The sequence below is a fragment of the Podarcis liolepis genome (genome assembly GCF_965112155.1).
Source record: "Podarcis liolepis genome assembly, chromosome: 12".
Taxonomy (NCBI): domain Eukaryota; kingdom Metazoa; phylum Chordata; class Lepidosauria; order Squamata; family Lacertidae; genus Podarcis; species Podarcis liolepis.
In genome coordinates this window covers 23,340,987-23,363,135 of record NC_139563.1, presented here as the reverse complement: position 1 = coordinate 23,363,135, position 22,149 = coordinate 23,340,987, and the positions used below count along the sequence as shown (strand labels likewise).

The 22,149-nt window shown below is 49.8% G+C and overlaps 1 protein-coding gene and 1 long non-coding RNA gene across 2 annotated transcripts in view; one reads left to right on the top strand and one right to left on the bottom strand.

Moving 5' to 3' along the window:
- Positions 1–12,699, bottom strand: part of NEBL (nebulette) — a 192,603-nt gene extending 179,904 nt beyond the window's left edge. Inside the window, exon 1 of the mRNA XM_083467409.1 lies at positions 12,482–12,699. Coding sequence (XP_083323535.1) covers positions 12,482–12,496 — 15 coding nt within the window. The 5' untranslated portion in view covers positions 12,497–12,699. The remainder of the gene's footprint in view (positions 1–12,481) is intronic.
- The window catches only part of LOC310689702, a 39,326-nt gene extending 18,013 nt beyond the window's left edge, over positions 1–21,313 (top strand). Inside the window, exons 3-5 of the long non-coding RNA XR_014517598.1 lie at positions 16,008–16,157; positions 16,862–16,959; positions 20,926–21,313. This is a non-coding gene — a long non-coding RNA (uncharacterized lncRNA). The remainder of the gene's footprint in view (positions 1–16,007; positions 16,158–16,861; positions 16,960–20,925) is intronic.
- The last annotated feature ends 836 nt before the right edge of the window (positions 21,314–22,149 follow it).

Sequence of the window (22,149 nt, the reverse complement as noted above, 5' to 3'; positions counted from 1 at the left end):
CCCTGAACAGCTTGTCTGCTGGAACCTTCCCACCAAACATAGGTGATGAATAGAGAGTACCTTTTCAGTCATAATGATATGGCCGACCCAAGTGAGGATCTCCTGGGACCAACTTTGGCATTATTCTGGCATCAGGCAGACATTTCCACAGTTGTTTCACAATTAGCTCCCTGTATAATATTTTTATCTGCTTTGCTGAAGTTTTGCACCATTCTTCTCCCCCTCTGCTACTAACCATGGTGTCTACGTTCTACCTCCATTGTAGAAGCAATCTGCTTCTAAATACCAGTAAATACCAGTAAGTGGTGGGAGCTGGGAGGAGAGAGCAATTGATAGCCTTGTCCTCCATGAATTTGTCTGATCCTCTTTTTGCAAAAGGCAGAACCCAAAGCAACTGAATCCAGTGACAATTTCACTATTTTAGTCAATTGCTCCTAGAACTCCACTACACTTTATATTCTCCAGGTATCCAGATTTTAGCTGCATATCATTTTTAACAAGCCTTAGAAATGTGTTCAGTGCCTCCTTCCTCTTCCCCTTTCCCTGCAAAATGGAATATTCTCCTGGAAGAGGGAAGTTGTTCAAAGAGAATTATTAGGCCAGGGATGAAGAACTTTGGCCTTGCAGAGGTCTTTGTTCTCAAACTGCTATTAGCCTCAGGGTGATGCTCTCTAGGCTCCCGTTCCCTGAATATACCAAGCGGGGGACATCCAGGTGTTTTGGACTCCCATCAGCTCCACCCTGCATGGACAATGTAGTCCGAAACGACTGGGGGGCACTTGAGGTGGTGTAACCCCTGCCGTAGACCTTATTCGCCTATGTACTTTCAGTTCAGCTCTTTCGCCTGCGGAGGAAAACGGGTCAGCCTCGGAAAGAGGTTTGGTCCCTTGGAAGGGAAACAGAGATGTGCGTGCGATCCACACCCTGGCGATGCGACCGTATCCCCCGACCCTTGCCCCAAGTCGGTACGTGGGATTAGGCTACGGTTCATACAGAGCAGGGAAAGCACTCAGTACGTTGCCAGAGGCGCTCTTTCCATTACGGCTTAGCCTGCGTGTCCCGAGACGGAATAGACCAGAGGTCCCGAGGCCGAGGAACCCTGGAACTGATCGATGTCAGGAGGGGAGAGGGGGAAAGTGGGGAGGGAGCGAGGGAAGGCTTAGGGACACCAGCCACGCTTTGCAGCCGACGCAGCGGCTTGTTCGCGTCAGCTGAGATGCTCGTTAAAAACTCGCCGGGGCTGGCACGAATCCAAGAGGATCGGGAGAGGGCGGGAGCAGCAGCAGCGACGTGCCACAGGGCTGTTTTTCTGCGGGTGCCAGGGAAGGCGAGAGGCGTCCGGAAAGGGTTAACTGGCCGCCAGAGCTCTGGGGGGAGCGGGAGGGAGGGAGTGGGGCCGGCTGCTCTTTCCCCGGAGCGCTCAGCCGCTGGCGCGGTGCCAGCCCTGGCGCAGCCCCGGGAAGCAGCCTGCGCGCTGCTCCTCTTCTGCAGGCTGCGCAGCCGGGGAGAGAGAGAGACAGAGACGCAGGCAAGGAGCGAGGACCAGCGGCGTCTTCTCGCTTGCTTTCTCCTGCATCTCGGCGGCGTCGGATCTTTCTCGCCTGGCGCGCGTCGGCTGCCCCGCTTCCTGGCTCGACGGCAGCGAGCCGCCTGGCCCTCGCCCATCCTTTCTGCCCACGGAAAAAGGAGGCAGCGTCGGCCGCGCAGGGGGAATTCACCCGCCGGGTCCCGGCAGCCGAGCTTGCGCTCAGAACCGACCGGGAGGTGTCGGGGCCGGAGAGGGTGGCAGGGGGTGTCGAGCTGCCGTCGGGGCCGTGGAGATCCGGGCTGGGTTGGGGGCGCAGGGCTGGTGCACCAAGCGCGTCCCCGGGAGGAGCAGCTGGCTGGCCGTGCTGTGTGGCTCCTTCTGCGGCTGGTTCTGCAGCCTGCTTCTCGCTGGGGCAGACAGCCATCCTGCCCCAGCTTAAGCAAGACCCACGGCTCTCAGAAGGACTTCCTCGCGAGCCCGATGCCAGCGTTGGTCTGGACTTGTTGCGGATGCTGCCGAGGACCAGTCTTGGAAACCGCAGGAGCGGAGAGGGCTCGGGGCTGCTTCGGTGTTCCCCACAGGCACCCAGGACTGAAAACAGGATGCTGCACCAGCTTTTCTTAGCTTCGCGTCCTCGTCGATGCCTCCACAAGACTCAGCTCCGCGATTCGCTTCCTGGACGGGCCTCCTGACCTCGGCTTACCTGCGTGCGTACGGAGGGACGCGCTTCTCCATAGCCCACTAATGCCGATCCCCGTCTATACCCCGCGGGCATCCGTCCGAAATCGGTGGCAAGCTCGCTAGGTGGACGGTGGAGGCTGCGTCGGAACCTTGGCCGGGGCGCGATATTTATCCTTTATTTGTTGCGCCTATATCCCACCTTTTCTTGCAAGTTGCTTAAGGGGCCGTGCATTTAATCCTCACGACAACGCTGTGAGGTAGGAGAGCGAGAGAGAGGCCATGACTAGCCCAAAGCGAGTTTCCTGGCCCCGTGGGGATCCGAACCCTGGGTCTCCCAGGTCCTAATTCGAGACACTAACCACTACACCACGCCGGAGCAGCAGCAGGAGAAAGTTTGTTTTCATTAAGGGTTGGGTTGAGGTGGTGAGACGAAGAGGACACGATCTGCAGGCGAATGATGTTTCTATTCCAGAATAGCAGAGCAGAGCCGCCGGGACTGCAAGCTGTGAGCCGGGAAAAGCCACAGCTGGAGCCGCTCGCTCCTACCCTAGAAACTGGCCTTGCTGGAGCCACCCTCTGCCCACCATTTCCCATCCATCTTCTGCCACATTGGCGTGATAGTGCCATCCTCTTAAATGAAGAGGATGTCTAGGAAAAGTCAGGGGTCGTCGAGGTGATGCTCTCCGGATGTTGCTGGACCACAACTCCCATCATCCCTGGCTTTGGCCACGCTGAGTGTGGGGCTGATGGGAGTTGGAGTCCGACGATATCTAGAGGGCACCAGGTTGGTTATAATGGAGTGCCTTGGGCATTCTAAGGCTGGGCTGGGAGACTCCAGCTGCCTTCAGCCCAGCCAGCATCGCCAGTGGTCAGGGGGTGATGGGGGGAATTCCATTTCTGCGACATGACTGTTCCAAAGCGTTATATAAATGCCAAGTGTCTATAAATTTCCTGTTTTAAGACTAAACAAGAATAAAGAAGCGATCAGTCCGTTTTTCTGCTCTTGTGTTCCGGTCTCCTCCCCCCCCCCCATCCCCTTCCCCGCCGTATTATATCTGTCCTTATTGATTTACTTACATCAGATTGAAGGGAAAGGGAAGCAACAGTCTGAGCCAACTTAATAAAGTCAGCAACACATGCCATATCAAAGCAATAAAAACAGAGGGCAATGCAAACCGTGCGGATATCTGAAGATATTCGCGGGGCGGGAGCGGCGGAAGAGGGAATCCTTCTTATTAAAAGGAGACGAGTAGATTCCTGGAGGGGATCAATACCGCGGACGAGCCGTAATGAAAACGATCCGCTGAGAATGAAGGAATTTTGCTTTATTATTATTATTAGTAGTAGTAGTAGTAGTAGTAGTAGTAGTAGTAGTAGCGCTCTGCTACTCGGACCAGTCCACCTTAAGAGCAACTTCCCCTTTAAGAGGAAAGCCTTGGCTGCAATGAGGCAATGGCCTGCAGGGGGCGCTGCCGGTCCGCGTTTCTCCTCTCCAATGCCTGAGAGACAGAGCCTGTTAATTGCTCGCGCCGGAGCCCACACAGCGGAGCGGAGCGCTGATACGGGATCCTGCCTGAGCGAGATCTTGTACTGTGCTGGGAAGGAAATAAATAAGACGCCTGCGGTTCCCCTGGTGTTACAACGAAATTATGCCAATAGCTGACGCTGTGCTTCGCCCTGGCCCTAAACTCGCTTACCTGGGAGCCTCGAAGGCGACTTGTTAGGGTTAGAAGGTGCGCAGTTTTGCGCCGATGCAAAGGACGGAGGGACACGCATTTACGAGAGATCCAAAAATCTGCATTTTTGTTCCGTATTTGTTTTTGTTTTACTTTTTAAAGACCTGTTGAGGCTCCTTAAGGACTCGCTACGGTGATATGCCTCAAATATCACACACGATTTATAAGAATCCTAGGCTCTGCAAATCAGCCCCGTCCCCTTTTTAGAAACGATCTTAACAATCGCTTGTTTGATATTCCCTTCTGTGGATAATCTGGGTGTTTAACTGATTAAATCTTCTACCTCGTTTCCAGAATCTTGTGACTCTGGTTCAGACCCAGGAAGCCCCATTGAACACAATGAGAATTACCGTACTTCGGAGTAATACTAGGCTGGGATTCATCCAGGCAAAGTTGAGCCTTTATTTCAGTGGGAGAGTTAAGCGCTGGCTAAGGGTAAAGGTCCAAAGGACACTGATTAGTAATGGGATTTTTATTTTGCACAAACGCGATGCGGATCCCGCTGCAAACCTCTACCATTGAAATCCATGAGACTTAACACACTTCGAGTTTGCCTCAGCCAGGATTCTCGAAGATCCTTATTTCCTTCCTTCTCTCTCCCACGAGCCAACCCTGAACAGGCTACGGGGGGTGGTTAATGGGGACTCCTTGGCAAGTCCTACGCTCAGGATCAAGGGTCTGAAGTGGGAACGAGGGTGGCTAGGGCGCGGAGGCGAGCATTCTCAGCCAAACAAATCCTTCTGGTGCCACCCTAAACACGCGTCGATTTCCACTTGGATTCAATACTCCTTCCTCCTAAGTAGTGGTGGAGAGGCATGCAACCTTGCTACACGGAAGTAGAGCTTCCCGGGATTGTAGGAGTCTACTTCCAAGAAATGCAGCCTCCACACCTGATGCTACACTAGTTTCACTCTGAAGAAGTCTCCACTGAGTCGCTATAGAGGCTTACTTCCAAGTGCCCGTGCAGATTTAGGAGAGCCGTCTAACGCGGCAGCCACGTCTGTTTCCTCAAGAGCCTCTCTGGGACCTGATCGCTGCAGTGCTCTCACGTCAACTCGTGGGCGATGGATGCTGGTTTCTCTGGGATGTGGGAAAGAACCGTTTTCCTAGTACAGGACGACAAAACGTCCTCGAGATCTTTGAAGGAGCCGTCAGTCCAGGCGGCTGCGGCGTCTCTACTGCTTCTCTTCAGCTTTGCTCGAAGCTCCGTCTGCACAGCCGCCTTGGACAGCCTGAGCGACCGGCGCGCGTGTAATGCTTTTTTTTTTTAGGGGGGACAGCTGCCGATCTCAGACTGCTTCAGTCCAATAGTGCCCATCCTTTCTAATACCGCCGTGCATGGAATTGCCCTTCCGGAAATCGGATTAGTAATCCCTCACGTGCATTTAAAAGGGATCCTGGGGACACCTTTTTTTCTGGGAAACGGGTGAAGCTTTCGGGAATGTGCAAAATGTAGAAGAGGAAGGGATGCGGGGCATTTCCCTCCCCGACCTGTGTCACCCCGCTCCATTTCATGATTGCAAATAGTTTTCGAAATAGTGCGGAAGTTCTGGACTAGCGCAGCTCCGGCTGGGGCAGTGAGGGCTTGTCCACATTGTCGTTTAAAGTGGATGCGAGTCAGCTTCCTGCGCCTCCATTAATTCTCCGTTGTCCATACGACGTTCTTTTCCTACCAAAGCATTCTCTTCTCACGTTTTCCCCTCCCTCAGTCCGGATTTTCTCAAAATACCAGGGATTCCCCGCAAAGGAGAGGGTGTTAAAGGGGGGGGGAATCCGGATTGGGGGAGGGGAAAGAGTAGGAAATCAGTGATTTGGAGGAGAACGTCGTGTGGGCAACGGAGAATGAATGGAGGTGCAAGAAGCCTATTATCCACATTAAGCGACAGTGTGGGTGAGCTATGGATTTAATGGTTTTGCCGGAGCCCTGCCTCCCCCCCTCTAAAACGTTGGGAAGCCAACCCCCCGCCCGCGCGCGTATTCCGCAGGGAGGGTCCCTGGTCTTCTGCCTTAGTCTCCAACCCGGACAGGTCTTCTGGGAAGATCCATCTCGACGTGGCAAACTACAACTGGAGTCCATTGGCCCGTCCGGAGGGGAGAAAAACAATGACATACATACATACATACATACATACATACATACATACATACGAACTTCTTAACTTAACTAAGGAGGCAAACACCCCCTAGATTCAGTCCACATCTCTTGCTTTTCCCTGGGAGCCCACAACGAGGCACCTTGACACTGTTTCAAGCTGAATTCCCTGACCTGGGTCCATTTTATATTTTCATTCATCTATTACACCCGAAGCAGCAAAAAAAGTTGATGCAGCCGCCGGATTCTTCCCCCCACCCACCCACCCTTTCATTTAATTTAAAGGATCTTATGTACAAGAGTCCGTGCTCAAGCTCCTGGGCTTTCCTCCCCCCTCCCTCAGTCTGGTCCCCTCTCCTTCCAGCCCAGCAGCCAACAAAACCGAGGCGAATGGACTGAAACACTTCGCAAAGTACGAGGCCTCTTCATCCCACCCGCGGAATGCCGGCCTGGCGCATTCATTCCGCCGAGGGAGGGGGGTCCTTACTTTGTTCGAGCACTCCAGCGCTGAGTTAAACAGCCTTTCCCCGTTAATTCAGAAAATAATTAGACGACACGATTGTCTGTGTGGGTGGGTGAAGCCAAGAGAATGAGCTCGGATAAGATGACAATAATCTTAATTTTCCTGTGACACGACCTTTACGCACACCTTTTTTAATTAATAATGGGAAGAAAGCATTATTTTTAAAATAAAAAAATAACCCCAAGATTTTCCAAATGATATGATATCATAGCCAGACACTGGAGAGACTTGTCAGGAGTGAACATGGAGCACTGGTACCAAATCGTATGGGAAACAGCCTTACTAGAAAAGCTAACCAATAGACTGACACCGGGAGAAACAGAAGAGCACGCCTTCACCCCAGTATGGCTCCCTTTTATCCTATGCACAGCCCAACAAGACAACAGCAAGAACCCACCGACATCATACGAATCAATATGGCTTACTTGACCCAATAATTCCTCTCCCCCCACAAATGCGAACTAACCTCGCGGCAGCCAACGACAGACAACCCACCATACTCTGGGCGCTCCCCTCCAATCCCTCTCACAACCAAGGAAATGTAATAAGCGAATACAAAGAGAACCTACCCAGTTGACACAAAACCCCACACGTACACCATATAAAGGAATATAAGCCTCAGCACCCCACCCCTCCAATTCTCCCCCAACCTTATACTGCATGCAACACTCATGTCTCATATCAAATGTTACCGATCGGTAGAAAAGACTTTTATAACCTGAAAAAAGAGGCCATGCACGTACTATTGTATACCAAGAAAACCTTTAATAATTTTTTTTTTAATGATGTGATATCCGAGAAGCTTTGGAGAAACATCCGCAGGGTTGATAAGATGCTATCCAAGAAGGCAGAGGCATAAGGTTGTGAAGCTGGTCCTTTCACGTGCCTCCATGGAAACTAACAGGTTCTAAATTAAAACCACTTTACAGTTGTTCCAAGATCTGGAAGATTTTTCCCCCCTCTTCCTTCTGGGTTCTCGTGATTTGCCTTCCGAGTCCTGCAAGGGACTATGACAAGAGTCAGTAGCTGCAAGTCTGAAGGCTACCAACTTGCGGTGGGGAATTGGGGGGGGGAGCATCATTTTCTTTATCATCAACAACAGCAAAACAATAAGAATGCAGCATCAACTCTGCCCCATTTCCTGCCCTGTAGAGATGCATCGCAGGACAACTGCCCTCCACCCCTCCAAACAAATCGTCTTCTCCTGCCCGAAAGAATGGGGGGGGGGGCTTTGCAGATTGCAAAATGTCATCCAAATTGAATGGATGTGCCTCCTTGAAATGCCTTGAAATTACTCTCTAATTTACAATGTATGCCTGTTCTAAACATACGTTCTGCACCTCTCAGATTTGCCCATCTAGACTTACGATTCAGGTGACCCGTCCCATATTTAATTTTGTCGTTATTGCTTGTGAATTATTAATTGGTTTACTTTATCTTCCTTTTATTTCATTTTATTCTTGGTAGTCCACAACACACACTTTAGAGGGAAATAGATAGGAGATTTCCCACAGTTAACATGCATGTAACAATAATTTAATTATATGGATCTCAGTGCAATTTCTTTCTAACTAGCTAAAAGGACCAGGAAGAACGTTTGCGAATTAAGTATTTTGCTATCATTGTTAGTGCTGCTGACTATTACTGCTACTCATAGTAGTCATTTCATCTTCCTCTACTTTTGATGCACTAAAACACAAAATGTTTAGTAAAGGAATTTTATTTATCTTAAGGGATAATATTCTCCCGGGGATCATTTAAAGCGAAATGGGATTTTGGAGCGATCCAGAGTTCTAATCTTGGCTGATGTTTTGGTGTATTCCCGGTAATGAGTCTTATTCCCTGGAGTCACGAAGCCCCCAAACGTCAATCACCCAAACCGATTCAGAAATGCCTTTGTTTGTCTCCCACGTCATTCCCCTTCCTCTCATTTCCCTTAACAATACCGGAGTTCTCTGATCGCTCATTCGGAATATGGGGGCATTATCTTGGGAAAATGCGCCGAGAGCCTTGGGCTTCGAGCGAGCAGATATTATTCTGAGCCCGGTTTCCGCCTAAGACTCCGGACTGTTTTTCTTCCTTTTTCTCCCCCTTCCCTTTCACCCCGCGTGTCTTCTCCTTCTCCTGTCTCTGGACTTTACTGCAGCTCAAGAGAACCCTGCAAATATCCTGAAAGGCGACCATGCCACCAATCCGTCAAAAAATTAATTTGTCCAGATAGATGTAACATGTCTATTTCCGCGATGAAAGCAGAAGACGACTCTCGGATCTGTCACCGGGAAGCTGGCCGAAGAGGAAGGCGGCTTGCCTGCCTTCCCTGGCGCGTTCCCCACGCTCAGCAGCGGATTAGCACACGAGGACTTTCTCAGTAACCCATGATGTAACCCATGCGTTTTGCAAATATTTAAAGCCTGGCGGAAAGCTGCCAAAAAGCTGCGCTGCTTCCCTCCCCGCTCCACACTCTCCAAAGTGAAAAGGGCGGCGGCATTCTGGCCGATGGGAGGTAGCTCCGCCAAGGCGCTCTGACTCTTGTGATTCTTCCCTCCTCCTCCGATGTCCTTAGGTTACCCCTTCACCTCGCTGCCAAGTCCTCCACATTCCCATCTCCCATCACTGGGTGAAAATACCCAAACTGCAACTGTGGCACAACACCTTCCCTAGGAACAATGAAGAAGTAGCAAACACGCTTTCCTCCTGTGAGCACTTCTTCCGCGAAAATATTGTGCTGCTGCTGCTGCTACTACTACTAAACAGATAGGTTTTCCACTTAATCCGCCATCAGGGCTGCTGCCTGAGTTATTACTTGCATGTGTTTGTTTTTCCCCACCATGGAGGTGTTTCCACAAAAGGAGGCCCTGAAAAAGATTCTTAGAAATAAGTTCCACCCTTCCTGGATTTTCCAAATAAGAACTCAAGTTAAATTTCGCTTTGAGTAGCACTCCCCAGGACAGGGGCTTAAAGACCTCAAGATCCCACAAGTCTCAGACTGGGAAGCCGACCGAAAGCATCTCCGTTGCTTTCAATGGGATTTCTCCAACTGTAGTTGGTGCAAGGCTGTCGACTTGCAGTCCCCAATAAGCTTGGATATCGGCATCCAATACACAAAGGCAGCCGATGCTTCTGGATGCAATACGCAGAAGAAGGACTCGACATTTGTTTCAAAGGGATGGGCTCTCCTCCAACATTGCACGCATATTTCAAGACCAATGACTCTGACATTCCTAATTCCTAAGGGGGTAATGATGCTCATGTAACTAGACTGAATGTAGTTTACCCAGAACTTAATACACAATTTAACTTCGACATAAATCCGATGGATTCTAGTGCTCTTCCAGTTAAATGTTGTTGTTGTTATTGGTTGTAGGATTTAGGCATCAGTGTCATGTGGACATAAAAGCTAAAGGACAGAGCAGTTCCAGGTTTTGAACTGGAGGCTTTTGCTCCTACAAAATCATTAGGTAAATCTAAGACATGAAACTGAGTTTTCCTCTCTCTTTTTTCCTACACTCATGAGGCCTGTTGATCTGGGGCACGTTCAAAGCTCCCTAAGGTTCTGTTTTCTATATTAAATGCCCATGTTGATGGTGAAAAAGAAAAAGGAAAGTCTAAGTCTCCCAAGTAAGCTTGAAACGATTTCACCATATTTAATTGAATTCCTCCCCCACCCCACCCCAAGTTCTGAACTTCGGAGTGAAATAATAAATATTAACCTTTCACGGCATTTCGAAGTGCGGATTGCAAGATAGTAACATCTTGTTAATTTCAGATTATTGGAGCAGGGCAGGCTCCCCACTCCCCTCCCCATTCCAAAGGCCTTTTGTCTCTTCATTTCACTAATGCCTTGGATTTGTTGCCGGTTGCCAAGTTCTATTAATGGGAAGGGGGGAGAGAGGAGGGGGGAGAGAGATTGGGAAACGTTTTCACCCCTTTCTTGTCCTAAACTGGACACCAGGATGCGGAGGCCTGGTTTACATTACTCATCTTCTACCATTCAAGCGTTTCTTTATCCACTTTTTGACTTCCTCCGCCCGCTTTTTAGAAACACTTGGGCACGATCCGGCCTAACAGAAGCAGTTTTCAGTTCCATTGATTTCGGGGGGAGGGGTTAAGCATTTTCTTAATTTACGATTCTAATCCTAAATACACTTACTAGAGAGCAAGTCCTATTGAAATGAACGTTGGGGTTGCCCTTCTAAACTGAGGAGTCTCAGAAGCTCTTAGCTGTATTTGGAGGTCCCTTTTGCCTTGGTGCAAATTCATTTCAATGGAGCGTGTGCAAAATTCCATGATGGATCGTTCACCCTCCGCCCAGTTATTCAGTGTTGTCACTGAAATTTATGCTCACTTTTTGCATACATTCTCACTGTATTCTAAATAAACTGTAGCTTCTGAGTTGTTAATGTTCTGTTCCATTGATATAACTCTGATGAAGCATAGGTTTTGTGCTTTTGTTTCCAGTGAACCGCTTGGAGCACAAATGCTTGTGTGGGATACTCTTCTGATAAATAACCCGGCTTTATTATTATGTATTATTTTCAATAACACCCCCCAAGGTCACTGGAATTCGGCATATAAACCCATAGGGAGGGGGTCCCAGGAGTTATTCCTCTTTCTCCTCAAATGGAACAAGTCTTCAATGATCACAGAAGATACTTTTATTCCACCCACAACACAAGAATCTCTGTGGAGGGGATATTTGAATTGATAATGCATAAACAAAGGTATTGCGTGTGTACCATATACTGCATATGAAACTTAATACGACTGTACCACTGGACAAACTACTGTAGTTATATGTTATACTTACATGAAAATCAATAATGATTTTTTTTTAAAGTCTTCCAATGATCCCATTCCCTGCAAAACGAACACCAAGGAGTCCTGTGGCACCTGAAAGACCACGGCTGCACTCCTCACCCCCGCTTTCCCTGGGAGTAAGCCCAGCTGAATTGAATGGGACTTACGTCTGAGTAGCCACGGTTAAGATGGCAGCCTTAGCCTAAGTTTATGGGGGGGGGGGGAAGCTGGCGGCCCGGGCGATGACGACCAGAGTAGCAGCAGAAGCAACAGACGACAATGCTCTTGCTAGGCCTTGGCTGCTCCAGGCTCAGCCTGTTCCCTCTTAGGACTCGGGGTCCCCTCGGCTTCTGGGTCCCCCTCGGCTACCCTTCTTCCCAGTGGGGCAGGCAGGGTTCGGGCCTTCCCCGCCCCCGCTGCCCGGCCCTCTCTCCTCCCGGCCTGCTTGCTTGCCTGCCTGCCTGAGGCTGCCCCCTCCGAGGGCGAGCGAGGCCTGCAAGGCCGAGGAGAGGAAATGAAATTGTTCTGGCGATTACGCGGCGGCCTGTCCGCTTTCCGCAGGCCTGGCGGCAAGCCTGGCGGGCCGAGGCGTGAAGCCGCCCGCTTGTCTTTCCCCGGGCAAGAATGGGGCCGTTTTCGCGCTCATTTGCCGCTTCCCCCGAAGCCTCGGCGCGAAGCAGTGAACCTGAAGCGCCCCTTTCAGGGCCTCGATAGGGACGCTTTTGTCACCGGGGCCGGACTCTGATCGCCCTGACAGGTGAATCCAGGGGCGGAGGAGGAAGGCAGCCTTCTCCCCCCCCCCTCAACCCTCCCACCCCACACACAACACAAGGCCCGGGGCTTCCACAAAGGCCAGGAGGAGCCTTTCCACCCCTGGGGCCACGGGGCACCCTACAGGTTTCCCTGCGCAGGACCGCCAACCCACGACCAGGCCTCAGAGAAAGAGAAGCCCAAGGGGGCGTCGATGGGGGGGGGGCTCCCATTCAGAGCAGCGTTATGGCTTAGCCCCTGAATCTTGGCCTTATCAGGAGCCTTTTCATGGGGCCAGAGGAGGAGATGAAGGGGAGGCCCGAATTGATGGAGGAGGGAGAAGGGGAAGCCCCACCGAAGCGGGGATAACATACCTGGGTGCGCCCCATCCCCGCAGTTTGGGGGAGTGCTGCTGCTGCTGCTGCCGCCACTACTGTCAGGCCTTCAGCAAATCTGGCCTTCCCCACCTTTGTCCTCCGGTTTTCCTCTTGCCCTTGGCCCTTCCAAGCCTGCTGCCACGGTGGAGCAGCTGCTCTGGAGGGTACAAGGGCCCCGGGTTAGAATCCCCGGCATCCCGCAGCAGGAACGTCTCTCCTCTGCAACCCCGAGAGGTCAGGCAAGGCTGGCTGTCCCAATCTTATGTGTTTCTGTGAGCAGAACCTATCGCCCCTCCTGAGAGCAGGAGAAGGTGATTCGTGGCTGGAATGCTGCTGCGTTGCAGAGCGATGGACCCTTGTAAGGAAGCTTTAAAGCAGCAACTTGTTACTAAATCCAAGGGGGCTGGGAATAACAGGACCCAGTTGTGTGGCTCATCTTCTTCTTTCTTCTTGTGGCCAAGTAAGATTGTCTTCCCTGAAAACAGTCTTAATGGTGTGTGTCCATAAGGGACTGCGGAGGGCGATTCTGGATCCACACGTCTCTCTGGCAACTCTACTGCTGCTACTTCTGCAACCACTGCTACTGCTGTAGGTAGTTTTGCATTGCTCGAAATTCCAAAACTACATTATAATACCTAATAAAGATTTTTTTTTAAGTGTTCAAAATCTTCACAACAACCTTATAGGGCAGACTGCTATTATTCCCACATGGGATAAAGATGTGTGACTGTATGAGGATATCTTGCCTCAGACTACTCACTTACTTCAGGGTAAGGTGACATTTGATCTGATTTGCTGTTCATTGCCTTCACCATTATACTAATTATGTTACTGTATTTTAGTGTAAGAGTACATCATTTACTTTAGGAAGACACTAATAAGCTTAAATAATAAACTAATTTCTCTAGGTGATGTACCATACATCAGTACAGTATACAGATACATTGGCATATGTAAGTAAAAGTCTGCTTACTGTACAAATGAGCAAGGGGTCTTGTACCAGCTTCCGCTCCATCTCAATTTGAGGAGGTGTTAAATATATGTTATGCATATGTTGTCTGCATTCTATAACAGTTATACCACAAATATCAACATCCTTGGACTTCACTCTCTTCTTAATCTATCTATTAATTGCTAAGCTTTTGTGTGCTATAAAAGAAGGTTTTAGTTTACTAGGCCCTCTTTGTGCATCAGTAAATAAAGAGAATAAAGTAATATGACAACGTTAACTATAGTGCAATAATTTATTGGATACGGTAAATCATCCTGGATAGATGATTTTCTAGACAGATAAAAATATAATAAATTAAGAGTCACTGTCGAATGAAAACTGTTTTGAATAGCAGGAGCCAAAGCATGTCCCTCTATTGAACAACAAGCTTTGTCCTGTCTGAAAGCACAGAGTTATCCCTTGTTGCTTATTACTGACAGGTTATTATAATCATTCCTTATTATTTGAACAGTGCATAAAGTTTCAGGATTCTAAGGCTGCAATCCTATGCAGTGCAAACTGATCAACACTAATTTGGGGGGAAAGTAAAGGCTGGAGGTAGCCAACGTGGTGTCCTTCAGACATTGCAAAATTACAGCTCCCATCAGCCCCAGCCGGCATGGCCAATGGTCAGGCATGATGGAAGTTGGAGGCCAACATCTGGAAGGCACTGTCACAGTTGGCTAATCCTGGAGTAGATGCTGGTGAGAAGGGGGTGGCAATAGCAGGAGCAGTTATCTAAAGGTATATCGAAAGGTAAGTAACCCCAGGATAAAGAGCAGGAGCTTGTGTATATTTCACCCCTTCTGTTTTCTCCTCACCTTTTTCTCTCTTTCCTTTCCTCATCATTCACTCACACCACACGGGCTGAGAGACAGAGAGAGAGAATCAAGCCTTCTCCCTTTCAATGTTATATAAAGCAAAGGCAGTCTGATTATGAGGTTAGAACAATGTCAGATTTGGGGAACTACGGGTGGCTTTGAGGGACCGTTTTAATTGGCTTCGCTTCGTTCCAAAAAAGAAAGGTCGCATTCATTCATTCATTCATTCATTCTCTTTGCCAGCTAATGCCAAACATTTTCCCGGCACATTCCCTCACGGATTTGTGGAAATTTTAAGGCGGGTGGGGGGACCTAAGTGTCAGCCAAAGCTCTTCCAGGTTTACTCGAGTTGGTAGCTTCTTCCCATAGCATGGTTAGGGGGAGATTTCCTGTCCAGATCTGTTTCTCCTGTTCTTCTGAAGATCTCCCACGTCCTAGAGACCAGCGGGGTGCAGCCCGTTTAGGGTTCGTCGAGGATTGCTCCATAACCTTTACTTAGCTCCATGAATGAAATTCGTGAGTGCTTCTGAGCATGCGCAGAAATACGTTCACTTAAACGCTGCAATCCTAATTCCATTTACTTGGGAGTAAATTCCACTGAACTCAATCGGACCTGGTTAGGACTGCAACCTTAGTTTGCTTTTTAAAGAGATTAGACCAATTCCTGACGGATGCGTTTATCAATAGCTTCAAGTGCTCAGTGCAACTTGCAGGTTTACAGGCAGCATACGTGTGAATACTAGCTGATGGGGAGCAACAACGGGAGAGAGCAGTTGCCTTCCTGCCTTCTCTGTCGACTTCCTAGAGGCAGCCGTTGAAAATCAGGCAATGGAGGCTGGTCCACTAGGAGAACGACAAGCAATTAAGAAAAAAAAAACCCCAAATTTAAAACGCATACCCTCCAACATTTCTCCAATGAAAATAGAGACATCCTAAGAAAAAGTGGGACATTCCGGGATCAAATTAGAAACCGGACGACTTCTCTAAATTAGGGACGTCCCTGGAAAATAGGGACACTTGGAGGATCTGCGCACTCTTTCCTGTCCCACACACACACGTTATATTTTTATTTGAACTTAGAGGCTCCGCAAACATTTCTGTCAATCTACCGTTATTGGGCCAATCAGATCCCTGCACTCCTCAGCCAATCCCAAAGTATAGCTATGGCAAAAAAGGCCCCTCCCATATGCCCCTAAGCAGAAGAACCATGTGATTGATAGGAGTGCCCAGTGTGAAGCCTTGCACTCCATCTGTTGTTATGAGGGCTAACCTGCATTCACAGTTATTGGTCTAGGAGGGCTGCCTTTAAGAGCAGTCCGAACCTGCTCAGAGCTGTCTCCTAAGGCCACACCCACATCACAACGCACATTCTTTGTGGCTAGCCAGGAGAAGGGTGTGGTTGATAGCTTGAGCAGCTTTTCTATTCTGAAAATGTGTTAAGAGAGAGCAGTGGTGGAGAGATTGTGTGAGTATCTTTCCATTCGATGTACTTTTTGCTTAACCACTACCAGCAGTTATTTTTGTGAATGGGGTTGAAGGGTTGGGAGAATAAATTGTGGGTGGCTTCTCTGTGTGTGGCAGCTATCAACACTTGTGTGTTATTGCAACCTTAGGGTTTGGGCGTGTCTAGGTTTGAGGGGGGAAATATTGAGGTTTTGTGTTCCTGTTTTTCTTTAGATTGAAAAATGCTGTGGGTTTTTGTTTTTGTTAGTTTGGCTACTGTAAGAACAGGACGCTGGACCAGATGGGACTTTGTCCGGACTCAGCCGAATCTTCTACTGTGGTGAATGTACAGTACTGTTTATGCAAAGACTGTCTGTTGTGGAATCACCTTATTAACTACAAACAAGTTCTTCATTGGGTGAGGAAGGTGCACCCTGTTGCATGCTCATGGGATTTATTTATGAGGCTCATCATTCCTAATTATGTCTCCTCTCCTCATGTATGTGAAAGGAGGTTGTGGTTTGCAAGGAGGAGTTGATATTATAAGTCAAATCCCTTAAGCTTCATCACGCTTACTTCTCCATAAGTCAATTGGCAAAAGCCTCCTTGTCTCCATACATTTAAAAAAGTAAGACAATAGATAGAGGATCTGGAGACTTAAAAGTCCTCCTCTGTCACTGGCAGTGTGCGGTACATTTCTCTCATATTCTTTCAATCAAAGGGGTTGCTATTTAGCCATGACTTAGAGCAGAAATGAAACAATACTCAGGTTGCACTTTAGAGGCTAGCAAATGCATTTTATTCCATATTCCGGTGAGGAAGACGTAGAAATGAATAAGCTGTGGAGAGGGTAATATTTTCACATAGCTCTGGAAATTAATAGGGTCCCTTTTTAAAAGTCCTGTGGGGTATCTTTAATATTAACCCATTCGTGCTGCAATCCTGTACATTCTTATTGGGAAGCAATCCCCATGGAATTCAGCCATGTTTACCTCTGGATAATAAGCAATTGTAGCATGAGTCCACACTAGAAATTATGGCAGCAGGGCCTCATTCTGAACACTTGGGTGCTAAGTATTAACGAAGCTGCTATGATTACGCGTCCCCTGTTTCTTTGCAAAGGATGAGGACAGGGAGAGAATCAGAGCAGGTGCAGAAGAAAACAACTTTTCTCCCAGCAAAGAAGCAATTGTGACTAGAGGGGCCCCTTCTGAACAAAAGTAAGTCATTTTCAGTTTAGTAAGGTGTTGAGCATTGCTGCTTTACAAATAGTTAAGGGACCATGGTATCTTTGTAAGGAAGAAGGATGGGGAGAAACCAGAAATTGGCTATGCCCTCATGACCTTTCATTGGCCAAACCCCCTTGACCTCTGAGAAGCTCCACCAATTCTAGTGAGTGTCTGCTGCAACTGAAATTGGGCATGGGGAACCTGTGTCCCTCTAGCTTTTTCTGGACTTCAGCTCCAGTCAGCGCAAAGAAAGGTCAGGGATGATGAGAGTTGTAGTCACAACATCTGGAAGGCCAAAACTTTCCCAAACACAACATTGTCCAGCATCCTTTCCTCCCCATCCCTTGGGTCAAGTGGGACTCTTAGGTTCTGTTTGCCGCCGCCTCTTCCATCAGCATAGCCACCTATTGTTATCACCATCATCATTATTAATTTCTACCCCACTTTTCTAATTAAAACACAAGATGCTGTGGACAATTTAAAACACACCATCAATATTAAAATGAACACTCAGTTTAAAACAATCGTGACAGCAACTGTTATTATTAAAATTTATTCAATCTCCATAGGCATGAAATACAGAATCTGCAGCTGCACTCAACAACTCTTTTCAAAGCACTGGGGTTTTGGGGTGGGGGACACAGGAACAACTTATAGGATGATGCAGACCATTTTTTTGGAGAGGCCAAAGACAACCAATGTAGAGCAGTAATTCTCTGTTCCAGGTCAGAAACTCCAAGTTGGAAGGAGGCTGAGAGAGAGGGAAAGTGTGGAAAGTATCCCAGTATAAAACCAGGCCTCAGGTTGTTTCCCAATACACATTCTTTAGTTCTCAGCCAGGAGGACCAGTAGAATTGCCCTTCAGGTACATGCAGAGTCCTACCCAGATCTCAAGGCAGACCTGTCCTTTTCCTCAGGAATAGGAAGGTGTTAGCATTTCTCTCAACACTGAATAATTTTTCTAAAACGATGCTGGTGCTAAAGTCTACAGGGACCTCACACCCTCGGCCCTGGAAGTCCTTTGCAATTCCCACATGTATGGGAGATGAAGAGTGATGGCAGTGGCTGTTCTGCCTTTATCTCTGGCATCCTTAACATAATTTATTAGAGTGAGAGAAGGGCTCTCCAGGCGCTCGCTTCAAGCTATCTTAGCCAATAAAACTGCTCCCCATCTCCACTTCCATGGTACACTTTTAAAGGACATTTCCTCCAAAGAAACCTGGGAATTGTAGTTTGCCCCTCACACAGCTACGGTTCCCAATGCACTTGGGGAAACTTTGGGGAAAATGTATAGTGTGTGTACACTTCTTGAGAAATCTGTTTTCCTGAACCCATGTATTTAGGCTGATGCAGTCAACCCAGGGCAGAAAACAAGAAGGGGAAGATTGCGGGGCAGGGGAGTTGGAACCCAGGAAGCTTTCTTAGACCGAGTCAGACCTCTGTGGTCCATCCAGCTCGGTGTGGTTTGTTTGCACTGGCAGGCAGCCGCTCTGCAGAATTTCAGCTTAGGCCGAAGGTGCCGAGAACCGAACCGGGACCTCCTTGCACGCCAAGTGTTAGCATCACAGCGCAGCTACGGCTCCTCCCCTTGGAAGAGTTTTGCGGAAAGGACTTGGGTTGAGGAGAAAAAGAACGATTAGCTGTTCAGGAAGGAAGATGATGTCAGGCTGCTGGGGAGGGAGGGAAAACCCTGGAAAAGGGAAAGGGGTCATCGATCCCTACCAAGAACTCCCATCATGCCCTTCTTCCTGTCTAAACCCGGGAGGTGGGGTCCCCTAATCCCAGACGTGCGCTGCTTGGATGGCTGCCACTCCTTAGGGGCGAGGAGGAGGATGGTTTTTCCTGGCTGGCCACGTTGCATCCCCGCCGTTCCTCCACGGCAACATTCCCCTCTCCCATTGTACCTTCACACCAACCCTGCGAGGAGGCCGCCTGGGCTGGGCGGTCCCCACCCCAGCGATCGCAGCACTAGGGTGGGAAGCGGAGGTTCTTTATTCCAGCCCCACTCCCACCGCACGCCGGCTCTCTCCCCACATGTGCTGGGGCTTGTTTTCATTATTTTTTATGACTTCGCGCGATCCCAGAGGCTGGGACCTGCCATTCAAACAAGACCCGAGGCTGCGCTTTATATTTCCCCAAAGCAAGGTCGGAAATAGAGGTAGTAAGCAAACGGCTGGAGGAAACGCTGGAGAAGCGGGCAGGACACACACACACACACACACACACACACACACACACACAGGCTTGGCGGCAGCAGCGGTGGCTCTTGAGATTTCCTCCTCCTTGGCGTGGAGGAGGGTCCCAGGCATGTGCGCCCCCCCTCCCAGCTCCACGACCCCCTCCTGCCCCGCCAGGGATCCGAGCCACGCGCTCTTGCACCCAGGCGCACCCTGGGGGGGAGGTGCTCGGCCGGAGACAAAAGCATTTGTTGGGCCCCGGCCGGAACAAAAAAGAGCGAGCCCTGGGGAGGGGGGAAGCTGGCCCCCTCCCTCCACCCCTCTCCCTCTCTCCTTCTGGGATTTGGGGAGAAGGCAGCTCCCAGCGCGCTCCTCCTTAATCCGCCTTCCGAAGCACAAAGCCCTCTCGGCTTTTTCACCCCCGAGATGCAGCAGCCTGGAGAGGCCACTCACCTCTGGGTTGCAGCCCAGACTGGGAGCGCGCAGGCTTCAAAGATGGACTAGCGCAGCGCTCTCGCTCTCTCCCCCCGTCCCCAACCTTCCCCACCCCCCCTTCCAGCCCCACAGCGGAGAATCGCGGGGTTTCCCAGCCCACAAAGCCGCCTTTCCTCCCCAGTCCAACGAGAGATAGAGAAATGGGGATCCCCTCCTTGGCTCAGGATACAGACCTCGATCGCGGCAAGATTTAATGCCTTCCAGCCCCAGGGAGGGTTCCCTGCCTTCCTCGCCGCTTTGATTCCCAGCGCGCCTTTCCCGGGTTGAGAAATCGGATCCCCCGATTTAATTTCTGCCCCCACCTCACCTCACCCTCTCCTGCCTCCCCAAGACCCACTGAACATGAGGTGGTCCGCAGAGTCCGCAGGGGTTAGGGGGCCAAACGCCCTTGCAACCCCGGAAGCGAGTGCTCTCCCGCCTCCGACCTCTGCTTCCAAGTAAAAAGAAGCACAAAGTTTCGGGCGACGGAGTTCCTTAGGACCCCAGCTCAGATCCCGGGCGCCTTCTCCTGGCGAGCAAATCCCCTCGACCTCCAGCGCGCTGAGCGAGTTTCCTCGAAGGCAAGGCCCGTGGAAATCGAGGGGATCGACCCCCGAGTAAATGCCCCGTCGCGCTTTGCAAAGGGAAGGGAGCCCAGCCAAGCAGCCCCCGGTTGTGTGCGTATCCCGAATTTCCCTTTTGTGCGCTATCCTGACCTGTCTCATAACCTTGTAATCCACTGGAATATTTTCGGGACGACCTCTTTCTTTTTGGATTACCCTACCGCCAACATGGGTTGTTTTTAGCCCTAGATACAGCACATTTAGAATTATTATTTTTTTTTAAAAAAGAATATTTTATATTATTGCTGCAGCACTAAGAGCCACAGTGTGGCTGCAACATAGGCAAGGCTCCTTGATCAGGTCAAGAGATGGTCAGAAAGTCCTGGTTTGTTTTCTGCAAATTTGCAGGGAAATGGACGGTTCTATTTTTTCCATAGAGGTGGGGAGGGGGGAGAGAAAGCTTGTACATTTATTTCCGTTTGGGTCCTCGATCACGGGGGGGGGGGAGTTACTGAAAACCCTTCCGTTTGTTTCACGCCGATTCACAATCAAGTGGCCTGTTTTTCACTCGCATTTTTAAAGTGTGCAGATCTTCATCGAAAACCCGTCGGTTGTGTCTGGTTTTCCCAGACGAATAGCCGCTGCCTGGTTGTCTCTGGTAGTAGTTATATATATATATATACGTGCACACGTACAACTTGTCTTGCATTTCTCTTTAAATGAATGGAAATTTCTTCCAACAGGCGCCGAGGAAGCCTGCCTTCAACAAGGAAAACCAGGCCAGGTGCCGCGCCTGAGAGGGCTTCCCTCATTCCCGAGCAGGCCACGTCGTAGGAAATGAACTAAAGGAAACGGACTGTGAATTTGGGATTTCCATTGGCCTCCCGGACTTCTCTGTTTCCCCGGGTCGTAAAGGCGCCCATGCAGCCTTACTGACTTCAGTGCCACTTAGCTGAGATTTTCATCCCAGAGGGCATCGCATTTTTCTCCTATTAAGCATTCCAGTTGTAAATATAATAAGCCGCCCGGGATCTGGACTTATCACAGACGTAGTCTGTGAATTAAAAATTACCGTCTCCGTTACTGTTACTACTAGTATCGCTACTACCACCTAAAAAGAACGATGGTGCCAACAATAGTAATGTAGTGGTATTTGGTGGGGGGGGGGGTGGGAGTGTCAGACTCTGTACCCAAAAGCAAGCCCCAGGCCGAAGATTGCGATCTCCCAAGAAAGAATGCAGCAATTCAGACATTTACTTGCAACGATGTCGCTGAATCTTGCTAAATGTGGCAAGGAGCGGGAGGTCGCAGATGATACGGATGGGGGGGGGAGGTTAAGGCGTTTCAAAAGGAAAAGCAGAGCTAAAGCTCTCCCATCTCTGTGAGAGAGGCAGATAGAGCGAGAGGGATCCCTGGCTCTTGCTGCCCGAAATGAATGGCTTTGCCCGTGCTGAGCAGGAGCCGACGACCACCTGAGGCCGCTGAGCAGGTCCGGATTCTTTTGCGAGGGGGCGCGCAGTGAAGCCTGCTTTCTTCTCTCTCCCCCCCCTCCCCGCCCATGTCCACCTCCCCCGCTCCTTTCTCTGTAGACTAACGCTGGGGATCCTTCAGCGTTTCAATCCCTCACTGACATGTCCGTGCAGAGGCATTAACATTATTGATTGCTAATGGGGGAAATCCAAAGTTTCTTTGTGAGCGCCCAACCCGAGCACATGTTGGGCGCCGCCGCGCGCAGACCCGGGAGCTGAAAGGCAGAGCGGCGCTTGGGCGCATCTCGCCCTCAAAGCGCCAGGATCGCCTCGGCCCAGCGGCGCCCGCTTGCCAGATCAATACCTGTCCCCGGGGCGGAGAGAGACCGCGAGTTTTCTGCACCTAGCTCCTTTAAAAAAAAAAAAAGCCACATAATCGACCCCGCGGTATTGTATCCTCCTGACCAGGACCTTCCATGGGAGAAGTTGGTGATTCAG